The sequence below is a fragment of the Mustela lutreola genome, chromosome 13, assembly GCF_030435805.1.
Source record: "Mustela lutreola isolate mMusLut2 chromosome 13, mMusLut2.pri, whole genome shotgun sequence".
Lineage (NCBI taxonomy): Eukaryota > Metazoa > Chordata > Mammalia > Carnivora > Mustelidae > Mustela > Mustela lutreola.
The window spans coordinates 319,078-332,547 of NC_081302.1; the positions used below are offsets into that span (position 1 = coordinate 319,078).

At 62.7% G+C, this 13,470-nt stretch overlaps 1 protein-coding gene across 3 annotated transcripts; it reads left to right on the forward strand.

Annotated features, from left to right (window-relative positions):
* The first annotated feature begins 2,530 nt into the window (after positions 1 to 2,530).
* C13H13orf46 (chromosome 13 C13orf46 homolog) lies at positions 2,531 to 11,158 on the forward strand. Of its 3 annotated transcripts, XM_059144532.1 has the most exons (8): positions 2,531 to 2,940; positions 5,500 to 5,551; positions 6,156 to 6,243; positions 6,359 to 6,400; positions 7,315 to 7,362; positions 9,129 to 9,196; positions 10,834 to 10,914; positions 11,076 to 11,158. In XM_059144532.1, the coding sequence occupies exons 1-7, from the start codon at positions 2,607 to 2,609 to the stop codon at positions 10,898 to 10,900; spliced, it is 699 nt and encodes a 232-aa protein (XP_059000515.1). In that variant the 5' UTR covers positions 2,531 to 2,606; the 3' UTR covers positions 10,901 to 10,914; positions 11,076 to 11,158. The 3 variants fall into 3 exon arrangements, with proteins under 3 accessions (XP_059000515.1, XP_059000516.1, XP_059000517.1); XM_059144533.1 differs by lacking the exon at positions 6,359 to 6,400; XM_059144534.1 differs by lacking the exons at positions 6,359 to 6,400; positions 7,315 to 7,362.
* Positions 11,159 to 13,470: the final 2,312 nt, after the last annotated feature.

Genomic DNA, 13,470 nt, shown 5'->3' on the forward strand with positions numbered 1-13,470 from the left:
ATTAACGGCGCACGTGGGCGATGGGGCCTGTGGGAGGCTGGGTGGCAGCCCACATGGCAGGGGAGGTTCGGCTGTGAGCCTTTGGATCAAGCGGAAACCACAGTGCTCTGTGGGATGGGATGTGCGGGGCCTCTGAGCGCGTCCGAGCGCGTCTGCTGGAAGCTCTGATGGGGGTAGAGACGGGCGTCGGCCCAGGAAGGGCCCAGGATGGGCTCCGCACGTGCTGCTGTCTCCGAGAGGCCGTGGGGAGGCCGGAGGTGCTGAGGGCCCTGCCCCACCTGGACGGGTGGAGGGAGGGGCCGGACGCACCGAGGGGACCTGGAGGAGACGTGACTCCGGAGCAGGGCACATCGTCTCCCTCTTCTTGCTTCCATGTGGCCTTCACTCCGTTGCTGTTTTAACTCCAGCCCGAGTCAGCTGTTAGGAAGGAATTAGGTGAGCTGACTCTGGGACATCAGGTTGGACTTGGGGGGCGCGGTCAGCCCCTCTCTGGGGTGTCGACTTGGGTAGGGAAGCACCATCGCTGCTTTCCTCTGGCCCCTCCCAGCAGCGGATGGCCGCGGGCTGGGTGGGGGCTGATGGGTACAGAGGGGTCACACCTGCCCACGAGGCCTCCAGGTCAGAGGCCACCAGCATCCGTCAGCCGGGACAGGAGCGTCCACAGCAGGGCCCGGCGGTACTGGCCAACTCAGACACCTGCGGGACCCAGGGAGGTGCTGCCCCCGTGGAAGGACAGAAGGGAGAAAACCTCAGGGAACGTGGGACCCAGAAGCCCCTCTCCTGGGACTCCTGACAGGTCACAGTGTCTCTCGGGCCTCTGTGTGTCCATTTGCTCTTCCTCCAGACAGCCCAAGCATCCCCCCGCCCTGGCCGTAGCCCCTTGGCCTCTCCCCGAACCAGCAGCTCGGCACGCGGGTACCTGTGCGTCGGCGGCGGTGCCAGCCCCCCGCTGGGTGCAGAGCCCGCCCCGGGACGTGCCGTGAGGCGTGTCAGAGGGAGGGGCGTGCATGTGGAATCGGGTCCCTTTTGTTCTGAATATGAACGGTCGGCAGGCTGCTCAGGGAGGACCCTGAGTGTGACGTCCTGAGGCCTTGGGTGCTTGGAGTTCCAAGAAAGTATCTGCTGGGATGACATCAGACAGCTTCTGGCAAGTTGTATTGTGTGTCCCCCAAAACCTCACAGCAACGTCCTGACCCCAGCACCTCAGACTGAGACAGAATTTGGAGAGAGGATCTTTAAAGAGGTCATTAAGGTCACCCGAAGTCATTAGGGCGCGCCCTAGTCCCGTATGACCGGAGTCCTTCTAAGATTGGGACGCAGCGGTGGACACGGGAGAAGCTGCTCAGCGTCACTCGTCGTCAGGAAAGGAGGAGTCCGGACCACAGGGGGTGTCACTTCACACCGGCCAGACGGCAGAACCGCTGAAACCAACAAAACAGGAACCGTGGGTGTGGGCGAGGACGCAGAGCAGGGGAGCCCCGTGCGTTGGTGGGGACGCAGGCCGGCGCAGCCGCTGTGGGTAACAGCATGGAGGCTCCTCAAAGAGTCAAAACCAGAGCTTCCGCACTACTGGGTATGAGCTCGGAGGACAAAAACATGGGTGCAACGGGCCCCGGGCTGCCAGCCGCCTTCTCTGCAGTGGCCACGATGCAGAAGCAGCCGAGTGTCCGGCGAGGATGGACGCAGGAAGATGATGCGGGCTGTGGGTGCACACGCAACGGACCACGACTCCGTGTCAGGAGGACGAGGTCGTGCCACTTGTGATGTGAGCGGACCCAGGGCCCTGCTGCCCAGTGAACGGTATCAGACGAGTAAAGACAAAAGACCACGTGAGTCCACGGAGACGGCACGAAACAGCGACGGTGAGCCCAATGAGTAAACAAGAGCTAGAACCAGAGCCACAGATAGAGACTCAGCGGGGCGGGGTGGGGGCCTCCGGGGGGGCGTCTCAGTCACGGGGCCACCTGGGGCCGAGGGGTCGGGAGCACGTGGCCTGAGGGCAGAGGGCAGCTCTGCACTCGCCGGGGAGAGAAAGCAGACGCTGCGATGTCCTCCCGAAGCTGCTGCACTGCGGCGTGTCACGCGACTTGGAGGAGACACAGAGCAGGTTAGGGCAGGGCTGCGCGGAGAGACGACGCGGCAGGGCGCGGGATCGAGGCTCACGCTGGCGGGGTGGCTGCGGAGAGCCCAGCCTGGCGGCACCCACTCCGGGCCTTTCCGCCTCCCGACCGTGGGAGCCCACGTGGAGCCGTGTCCTAGTCACGCCGCAAACTAGCACCGGCTGCATCAGGGCAGCCCCTGCCCACACGGCCACTCCTGAGGGCACCTGGAGCTCCTCCCCTCGGACTCCTGGCCACGGATGAAGGCCTGGGGTGCCAGCCCGGCCGCATCCGACCCTGGGTCCCTTTGCCTGCGTTTGGTGCATGGGGACATTGTCCTAAGAGGAAGAGACGGAATCTCGCCCGGAGATCATCCGCAGGCCTGAGGGAGACCCGGCCCCGGCTGTGCGGCACGTCCACGCTGTGGAGGGCTGCCGCAGGCCTCGGAAGGGCGCACGCACGGGAAGGGCTGCGCTGGGCTGACTTCCGACCTCTGACAGTGCGGTGATGTCACAGGGGCCACTTGGCAACGGGGGCCCCCTGGCCACACTGGGCGGCGCCTCAGGCGGAGGTTGGAAGCCATGCTCTCCATCTGACGTGTGCTGGGGAGCCCGTGTCCCTCTTCTTTCCGAAAACCTAAGAGAGGCGAGAAGGATGGAGAAGGACGCGGCCGCACACAGGAGGCACCGGCCAGGCCCTGGGGTCCCTGCCTCAGGGGTGGCCCCTGGACACCTCAAGGCAGCCAGCGAGATGGCCGAGCTCCAGAGGAGCAGGAGCATGGGCGGCCTGCACCAGAAGGGGGACCCTCCCAGCTGCATCAAGAAGCTGTCCAAGGAAGCGGGTAGGTCCCAGGCAGTGTCCCTCCCTCCTGCCCGGCCCCACGGCCCCCCCCGAGAATCTGAAAGGCCTGGCAGAGCGTGCTAGACCCAGGGTCTGCCGGTGGCCAAACTGGGGCCCCTCGGAGCGGGCCACAAGAAGCAGGGCTGCGGTCGGGAGTGGGGCGAGGCCAGCTGTGCCTCCCGAAGGCCGTGGCCACGTAGAATGTCTCCAGGCAGTCCACTCGGGAGACATGCAGGGAGGGCCACCCGTGAGCCCCTGGGGGGCGTGGGCGTGGGGTACGGGCCAACGAACCTACACAGGGCTGGGCTGCACCCCAGGCTCTTCCTAAACGCGCTGCCCCCGGGGCAGGGGTGGGACACTCCGTCCTTGTGTGAACCTTGAGTTTCGCCCTCCCAGGCTCCCCAACAGCAGGCATCTCAAGGTCCTCCTCCCGGAGGGGCTGGACCCCGAGGTGACTGAGGGTTGCTGGTGACTGGTTTGGTCATTTGCCAGGCCCTCCACGGTCCTGGTTCTCCCGGGAAGGTCACCCAGCAAGGGGCCCTTGACGAGGGTGTCGGGAAGCCGTGGAAATGAGACGTGGTCAGTGGGAAATACAGTTTGTTGTTCCGGCCCGAGGGATGAAGACTTGCTCTCTCTGGGTAAACATCTCTTGGGGGGGGTGGGGAGACGAGGAGGTGCTGGCCGGCTGGGCACAGGGCCACCTCCGTCCCCCGAAGCCTTGGAGCAGGGCGCGCCTTCCACAGGCTCACGAAAGAGAAGCAACTTTTCCCGAAGAAGAACCCACCTAAGTCCACGCAGGCAATATCGCACAGTGAGGTGGGAGGGGGTCTGGTAGTGCCGCCACGAGGCCGGCCACGAGGGAGGACAGTGCCCGTCCCACTGCCGGATCCTCCCAGCAGCACCGTAGAATCTCCCCAAACCGGGTGAGTGGCAGACACATCTCGGTGGCGCCCCGCCTGCCGCACTGGCCCTGGCAGCCCGACGGACGCAGCAGAGCGTTGCTGCCTCCCCAGAGCCCGCCGGCGGGGAGCAGCAGGGTCACCTGCCAGCCCCACTGTCCACGTGGTGAAGCAGGTCCAGAAGAGGGGGCCCTGCCGGTGCACATCTGCTGGGAACGGGCAGTGAGGACACGGGAGCTGGGCTGGTGAACCCGATGGGCGGGACAAGGGGCAGCCGGAGCGCATCTGTAGCTGACGGTCCAAGCGGACCTCAGGATGAGCCCAGCGTCAGAGGGAACAGCGGGAACCTGGGGTCTGCGTGCTGGAACTGTGGGTCGTCACACACTGAGCCCAGCTCCCCACCCTGACCTGTACAGGGTCCCCTTGCTGCCCCCATGTGCTCAGAGTCTTGATACACAGACACTTTCTTGGAGAAAGGAAAGGGGTGAGACCCGCAGACGCTTCGTACTACTGCCCTGCCTTTACATCAGAGGATGCACGGGGCGTCTACTTGGGAGAGAGAAGATCATGTCTCTTTTTGCGGATTCTTCCTTCTTGCCAGACACAGACAAATCACAGAAAGAAGCAGGTTTAGAGATCAGCCCCGGGTCTTCAAAGCATGCACGTACACACATGCGTGCACACGCATGCCCACGGGTAGGAGCCTGCTGAAGATTTTCCAAAAGAAATCAATTTTAAAATTCCTGCTAGAAAACTGCTTCTGAATCACTCAGGTCCTGTTCTCTGAGCTGGAGACTGGGTGTTGCCTTTTCTCCCTGGGATGTCTCAGAGCCACCAAGTTCCGGAATTACCATCTGAAGGCCCGAGGGCTGCCCCCACCCCCGACACTGCATGCTGCCCCCTCAGACCCTGCCCGTGGCCTTTAGAGCCTTGTCTCGGGGTGGCCAGCACCTGCCTCGGCATCCCTGAGCCTGTGTGGGTGCGGCCGACAAGAGCAGGATGGAGGACCCCTTGTTCTCACCCGCAGGGGACTCAGATGAGGCAGAGAGAGCATCCGCAGACACGGCCGAGGCCACGTGCCCTGAGCTCCCGGGAGGCCTGGCTGGGACGCGTCTCCCACCAAGGCCGACTGCCTGACCTGGGGCAGCGCCTCCCGCAAGAGCAGGCCCAGGGCAGGGATGGCGTGGGAAGCTCAAGGGCCACCCAGGCCCCTTGACTTGCAGAGAAGCAGGACAGCTGTGCAGGCCGCCCCTGGAGCCCGGCTTCCCCTCCCCGGCCCGCAGGTGCCCCCAGCCTGAGACGTGCGAGTGCCAGTCTGGGTGGAGAGCCTTTCCTAGAACTGGGGCGCTCAGGGGCGCCTCCCTACCCTCCTGTCAGGAGCAGGATTGGAGGTTTTGTTACTTCTCACCAGGCTGCACGGCGTTTGCGTCTTGGGCCCCAAGTGTGCTGGGGTGGGGGACGGGGACGAGCTGGCGGTCCGGAGGGGAGCAGCTACGGTGAAGCAGCCACCTCTGCCGTCCTGGGCCCAAATGTGGCCACACCGAAGTGGGACCTGGACCGTCCTCTCCGACTCGGCACCTGTGGGAGGGCCGGCCCGTCCTCATAGGGCCAGGCCGTGGGTCCAGGAGTGCTGACGACAAATGCTTCTCCTTCCTCCCCAGAGTCCGAAGACCAGGGAAAGGACCCACGGACCGACACTGAAGATGCCGGCGGGTAAGAGGCCTTTGTCCAGCAGAGGTGATTTTCAGAGACAGGAGGATGGCACAGGAGACAGTGGGGTGGGGAGCAGGGCCAGCCCCGAGGTCGACATCCAGGATCCCGAAGGAACCCTGGAAGGAAGGGGTGCCCTGAGATGACCCCGAGGGCTCAGACGGGAGGGTTTCTCAGGGATGCTAGCCACCCCTGCCCTGCCCCCAGCTCCTGCTTCCCTGGGCAGTCCCTGGAGCCAGCCATGGCCCCGAGTTCCAGGGAGGCTCCTGCTGTGGCAAACGTTTGCACTCAAATCTCCAGGCTGCTGGGCCGGAGGTCTCGTGTCTCCGGGAAGGTCTGGGTGTGCAGCTCAGTAGGCCGACGGGCTCCCTGCACCCCTGTCACTGCCACAGAACCATCCTCGAGGAGCACTACCCCGTCCTCGATGCCTGGGCCTGAACACCTCTGCCTCGTCCAGCCCCCCACCCTCCCACTGCCAGGCAGGAGGAAGAGCCTCTACACCCTGTCCCACCCTGCTCTGCTGGGGACAAATCCCAGAACTTTCCCAATGCCCAAGGGGAGAAAGGGCCAGCCCGAAGCCGCATCCATTGCCCTGCTCCCCCCACAGTCAGGCAGACCCAGAGGAAGACACGCAGGAAAAGCACCAGGACACCCGGGGAAAGTTGGACCCAGACGGTGGAAGGACAGAGCCAGAGGTGAAGAGGAGCCGCCTGGAGGAGAGGGGCCAGGGCGGGAGGGCTGGCCAGGCACAAGCGCCCGCCACCCAGGGGTCCTGCTGGTGCTCACCTGCCGGTGTCTCCCCAGGAACAGGAACCAGAGTCCGTCAAGGTGGATGACCATCGTGGAAAAGAGGCAAGAGCCTTGACTTTAGTAATAGGGCAGCCCAGCAGGCACAGCCCTGCAGGACCACAAGCAGGCTGTGGACACACGGTCCCGGAGTCCTCCCAGCAGGGCCATGCCGCAGGCTGGAGCCAGTGCTGCCTCAACCCGAGATCCTTTCGGTCAAGCCCTGGGCTCCGGCTGACACTGGGCGTCCTCGCCACAGCTTCCCAAACGGTGCAGTTGCCAAAGGCACATGGGACCTGACAGGAGGTAGCCCAGAGGAATGCCGCTGGCCCGTGCCCTGGAGCACTGGCCAGAGACCCATCAGAGGTGTGGTAGGACTTCCCACTGGGCACTTTCCAAGGGAAGGAGGCTCTCGTTTTCTTCCTGATCATGGGAGGGAAGGGAGAAGGAGCTGGACCCGTTTTAGCAGGACCTACAACAAATAGTCCCTGCTGGGGGTCCACGGGTTCGCCCCAGGTAGGTGTTCTAGCCAGCCCTGGCGGGCAGCAGCCCCTGGAACTGCTTGAGCCGCTCATGCCTCAGTGTGAGTCTGCACCAGTGCGGGGCAGAGTGGGTCCCAGGAGGCTGGTGGGCAACATGCTGCTGTGGGCCAGCTCTGGGCAACCGCTTATGACCCGCAGCCCCGATTCTCAGAGGGTGAAGCCCGGGGAGACCCTGGGGTCTCAGGGACCTGTCAGGGTGAGTAGGGAGAAGAGGAAGGACTCTCTTCCTCTCGCCAGAGCTGGCCATGGACTCCTTGCCGTCCACACTGCCAGCAGCTCTCTACCCAGCTCCTCAGGAGCCCCCACTGAGCACAGCCACTGTCGGGTGGTCCCAGTGGTGGTGCAGACCCGGCTGCCCCAGGGCTGGGAGCCCCTCCCAGGAAGCCTCCGCTCCTCTCCAGCTCACCCCATCTACACCTCTTTGGTTTCCATTCACAGACGCCATCTGTGTTTGTGGAGATTGATCTGGGAGACTGTGCCGAGGAGGTAAAAGCCCTCAGACGACAGAGCCAGACCCACTGCCAGGAATGCTGGTGCTCAGGGCCCCCACGGCCTGTCCGGGGAGCCTGTCCCACAAGAATGTACTGCAGGCTCAGGCAGAGGCGGGCCAGAGTGCCAGGAGGACTCTGGATGCTGGGAATCTGGCCTGGGAATCTGAAAGCCACCCTTGGCTCCTTCTTATCCTCCACCCTGCCTGCGTTCTGGCTTCGTCAGAGTCTCTCAGGCCAGGGCTAGCCCTTCTGGGAGCCTACTGGGGTGGTACAAAGGGCATAGGCTAGGGAGTTGGAGAGCAAGTCTCCACATCTGGCTCTGCCAAGAGATCCACAAGTCACCATGTCTCTCAGTGCCTCTGTTATTTCATCCATACAATGGGGATCTTAGTAGTACCTACATTCCAGGTTGTTCTGTAAAGCACTCAGAATGGTGCCTGTACCCAGAAAGCCTCAGTACTGGGTATGATCACCACCATCAACCACCACCACCACCATCACCACGACCACCACCATCACCACGACCACCACCACCATCACCACCAACACCACCATCACCAACACCATCACCACCATCACCACCTTCACCAGTATCATCACCATCACCACCACCACCATTACCATCACCAGCACCATGACCACCACCTTCACCATCAACACCATCACCACCACCATCACCACCACGGCCACCACCATCACTGTGATTATCACTATCACCACCAACACCATCACCACCATCAGAATCACCATCAACACCACCATAACCACTGTCACCACCATCACCATCACCATCATCACCACCATCACCATCACCACCATCACCACCATCACCACCACCATCACCACCATCACCATCATCATATCACCACCTCACCACCGTCACCACCGTCACCACCGTCACCACCACCATCACCATCATCACCATCATCATATCACCACCTCACCACCATCACCACCGTTATCACCATTAGCCATCACTATCACCTCAACACCATTGTCATTATTATCACCACCACGACCACCACCACCACCACCATCATCATCATCACCATCGTCATACAGCAGCATCATTTTCTGTAAAAGGAAGGTGTTGACCAGTGGTCTGTCTGGACCATCCAGCACAAATGTCCTAGGGTGCCCTCCATTTCTCAGCTGTAGTGGGCAGCCATCTCTGGAAGTGTTTTAAATTTAAATTTAAGCTCCTTCTTGGGGACTGTCCTTTTCCAGATTGCACCCCCTATCTCTTCGCCCTCAGAACATGTGGTACAGTGGAGAGTGCTGGCTGTTACTCCTCACAAGGCTGTCTCATGGGCAACACAGGTTTTAAGGACTCAAGGAGGGTCCCCCAGTGGCAGAGTTGGGAGTACAGTCCAGAGGTCACGGTGGCCCACTTCAAGGGCAGAGTTCCTTGGTCAGGGTCCCTCCTTTCTTTAGAGAGGGACACATGGAATGAGAGAGAGTGTGGGGCAAGTGGAGGGCAAGGAGAGAATCTTGAGCAGGCTCTGCTCTCAGCACGTGAGCCCAACACAAGGCGGAAATCAGGAGTCAGACACTTGACTGACAGAGCCACCCAGGTGCCCCCCCCTTTTCGGAAGTCTTCTCTTGACACTGTCCCAACTCATGGGAAGAGGCGCAGTGCCAACATAGTCTCTGCGGCCCCGTCTGGCCCTTGGGTGGGTCTAGCAGATCTGGCCTTGGTGGCTGTGGCTGATGGGCTGATTCTCTCTACTTGTTCCAAACTGCTCCTGCCCCTTCCCACAGGCGGTCACAGGTGCCATGAGAGAAGAGAAGCGGGCCCAGATGGACATGGGGGATTTGTCAGAAGATGAGTGAGTCATGCCTGTGGCGTTATCCACAGAGACTGGGGTTCTCCTCTACCACGGCGTCTGGTGGGCCTCAGGTGGAATGCGCCGGACCCCACTGCTTGCCTGCCTTCCTCTTCTGGGTCTGCAGAGACCCAAGCTTTGATGAGCCTGGAGGGGCTGAGAGGCGAGCCGTGGGATTCAGGGACAACCCTTAGCTTGGGTCCCCTTCACCCGACAGCCAGACCCTTTCTCCCCATCCCATCAGCCAACGCATTGGCCAGACTATGAGGTGGGAGAGGTGGCAGGAAGCAGAGAAGGTGAGAGGGATGTGTGTCCGTGGGGACGATGCCAGCTTCTCCGTTTGGGGTTTCGCAGGGAGGGAGGCCCCATCACCGGTCAGAGACTCTGCGAAGTGCGCCAGGCCCCTGCACGGGGGTGGGAGGCATGTTTGATCTGATCACTCACACCCTCCTAGGGTAGGCACTGGCTAGAGCCAGCCAAGTCCCACGAAGTCCTGAGGCCATAAAGGGCACTGGAAGCAAGCCGCTGTGTCACCCAAGGGCCGCGGATCTGTTTTTCTTTCAAGCATAGCGAAGCGCTAGGAAGAAAGCGACGGTTCATCCAGCCCCGGGATGAACACTGTGTTAGCACCGCGGCTTACCTGCTCCAACACTTCTTAAAAGAAAAATAGCTCTAATAGAGATATTTAGATACAAAGTAAATTCCTTTGTAAAACCGACACATGGTCCTTTTAAATAAGGAAACACAAAAACGTGTAAGTCACCCAGGGCCCTCCCAGCAACAGCGAGGTCGGCGCTGGCTCGTGGGCTCCAGTGGACACGGCTGGGCGGCTTTGTGTTCTGCCCCAAGGGCCGGCCCGACGACTCTGCTGCCCCCAGCAAACCAGCCGGCCAGGGCCAGCACGCAGATCCAAGCCCAGGCTGCTGGAGGCCGCTCAGCCAGTGGGAAGGGGGACTCCGCAGGGCCCTCCAGACAGGCCCGCCCTCACACCTGCTGGTGGTTTCGGGGTCACCCGTCTGTCCCACGGCCCTGCCCACCGGCCATCTCCGTTTTCCTCCAAGCCGAGGCTTCTCCATGCAGGCTCTCCCCTGGGCCCATTCAGAGCAGGGCTGGGCACCCATGGGCTAGCTGCTGCTTGTGACCAGTGGATGCTTTGACATTGAGCTGTGGGGTCCCTGCAAAGGAAGAGGTACGGCTGACTTGTCCCAGAGGCAGCTTTGGTAGGAAGTGGAGGCCCCAGAGACCACCCACCGGGGAACGGCACAGGCCGCGGTGTTCAGGAAATGGGCAGGGCTGGGTGCGGGGCCGGCTGGCGCGGGCTTGGCTTTGGGGCCAAGAGGAGCGTTTGTTCAGCGAGCCTGGGTCAACAGCTAGCTTATGATCAACAGCCCCTTCTGGTTCGGCCTCTCAGCGCGGAGGACAACAGCACGGGGTGGGCGGGAGGAAGCTCGGGCGCTGTGGGGAGGGCAAGCCCAGCTCTGCACCGGAGTCCGCTCGTGTGTGCAGGGCCCCGTCACCCTCTGACTGGCAAGCCCTGGGCCCCCGGGCTTGATGAGGGCATGGGCTGCTGGGGTGGAGGGTGCTGCCTGCGGCACTGGGCCCTGAGCTCGGGTGGGCGTGCCTGTCTCTCCCGGCTGTAGGACCAGGACCAGCTGGGTGTGCTGCATCCCCTACTCCACCCGAAGGAAGACGAAGGAGAGCGTGTAGCTGCCGTGGACAAGGTAGTCGGCGTCGGGACAGGGCTGGAGGCCCGGGGGCATCTGGAGGGGACGGAAAGCTGCTCTCCTGACCTGCTGGCCGCCTCAGTCCTGCAGTGAGCTGGTGGGGAGGGACTGGGGCTTGAGACAAGCATCCCTGAGAAATGACACTGACACCATTTCAGGGCACCGAGGACCACCCAGGTATGACCCACTGGTCCGCTGGCTAAGCGACGAGGCCATCTTACACAATAAAGTGTGAACGGAAGTTGTTCTCTCTCTCTGGTTCCCGCTGCGGGGTCCCCATCTCTTCCATGTACCTCGTTCCCTGAAGTGTAACTGGGTGGGGGGGAGCTCCGGGATAGAAGGTGGAGCCTCCCAGGTCACGTGTGCAGGACGGCGATGGCGGCCGTGACCACCTAGCCCTGCCCTTCAGATCATATGAACACCAAGAAACAAAGTCAGCTCCCCCTGGCGTCCTGGAGAGGGCTCTATTCTCAGCGATGGCCCATGAACTTGGCCCCCAGTGCACCTCAGGGGAGTCCCAGCCCCAGGGAGAAGAGCCCTGAGGGAGGCCAAGCGTGTTCCCTGAGGCCCTGGGAGGCAAACCTGACCAGGAGAGTGCCAGCCCTACAGCCGTGTGCAGGAGCTGTGAGGGTCAGGGGCCCCCGGGGACACCGTGTCACACATCGAGGCTCTGGGAGATGGTGCTCACAGGACGACGGGGCGGGAGCAGAGGGCCACGCAAAGGGAGGCATGACAGGGCTTCGCAGTGTCTTGTTCAGACAGTTGAGGCTCCGCCAACTGCCACAGGCCAACCAGCATCCAACCGAAGATGGAGAACGCAGCACACGCACGCACTGTCACCCCCACGAGCATGTGCACACGCACACGCACACGTACGCACACACACACGCACACACGTAGGCAGTCACACCCTCACACGCGCACGCACATACAGCACACACAAGTGCTCAGGGAAACGAGGGCCCATGAGAAGCGGCATCTCAGGGTGAAGAGTATCTGGGCTCAGAGCTCAGAGGAGTCCCACAGGTGAAGCCCTCAAACGCCCGCCATCCCCCCAGGGCAGCGCTGTTGGTCTGAGAGCAGCGAGGCTCAGAGGCAGCTGCAAACTGCTGAGATCCACTGCGTGAACCAGCATCCCTGGGCAGGCAGGGGCCAAGCTGTCACAGGACCAGATCCCAGAGCGGGTCACTTGCCAAGCACTCCGAGCACTCCGTGGACTCAGAGGTGCCATGCACGGAGGCCGGATCACTGCTCAGACCCTGTCCCAGCCCCCAGACAGGCAGCCCCCGTCCCCGCCCAGCTCCTACCAGACACCACCTACTACGGAGGCCCCCAGGAAGCTTCTGGAGACACAGTTGGTCTGCCCCGTGGCCGGGACAGGAGGAGCAGACCTCCATGCTCGGGTCCCAGGGCCCCCTCCCCAGGGCAGCACTGACCACAGTGGCTTTGCAGATTCCTCTGTGCCCAGGCTCAGCCACAGGACAGGAGGGTGATGGCCTGGGTGGCCCTTTGGCGTCCATTCCTCTCACCGTCCAGCCCTTGTCAAGGCATGTGGCTGCCGGCTTCTCAGGGCTGGAAAGCGGGGAGGCCACAGTGTGCACAGCGGGGCTAGCTTGCTTGAACCTTTCACCGGGTTAGGGTATAAACTCCCAAATCAGATCATGTCTGACTTTTCACTGGGCCTCTGAACCTTAGAGGTCTGGGGGTGTCTTCCGGTCGGCTGGGCCAGCGATCGTCTAGGTGCATCTGCCGGACACCCGGGCCAGGGCGGGCCTGGGGTGTAACTGGAGGCGTTGGGCTTGCAGGTGTGGGGGCTTTGTCCAGCCTTCTCCTCCATGCCAAGTCCCTGAGCTGCGGGCAGGGGGGCCCCAGAAGCCAGGGGCTCTTGCGGGAGCGCACACGCGGGGAAAGCACCAAGGCCCCATCCTGGGCATGTCAAGGGTTGCCAGCCCTGCCTGGCTGGACCTCGCTCTGCTGAGGCTTCCATGGAGCAGGCACTGCCTGTGGGTAGGCCCGTCTGTCCCGCCTGGAAAGTGCACCAGCCCTGGGGGTGGGGGCTGGGGAGGCAACTTGGACACCCAGCGGCCGCCTAGAGGAGGTAGGTTCACATGGAGCAGTAGGGCCCGCTCGCTGGCAGCCGGAAACACAGCAGGCTGGACGGCAAGCGGGAGCCACAGTGTTCAGCCTGAGCTGCTGGCCGCCCTGGCGCCCCGGTGCCTTCCGACCTCTGCTGGCCTCCCCCTGCTCAGAGGCACCCCCGCCCTCGGGTTCCCCCACCTCCACCTGTCAAGGGCCCTGAGGAAGCTCACTGGTGGCATTTTCTGTCACACACGGGCTTGGCCCATGGTCGCAGGTGGTGGCCCCGTCATCCCCGGTCCCAGGCCTGGTTTCCCCCTTGGCCCTTCAGGGGGCCCACAGACACCAGTAAGTGAGAGAGGCCACCAGAGCCCTCCTGAGGCAGGGACAGGACAGGACAGGCAGCGTCCCGCGCACACACAGCTCAGGGAGCGACACCAGTTCTGGGCGCTGCTCCTGTGCCGCCAATACCCGCAC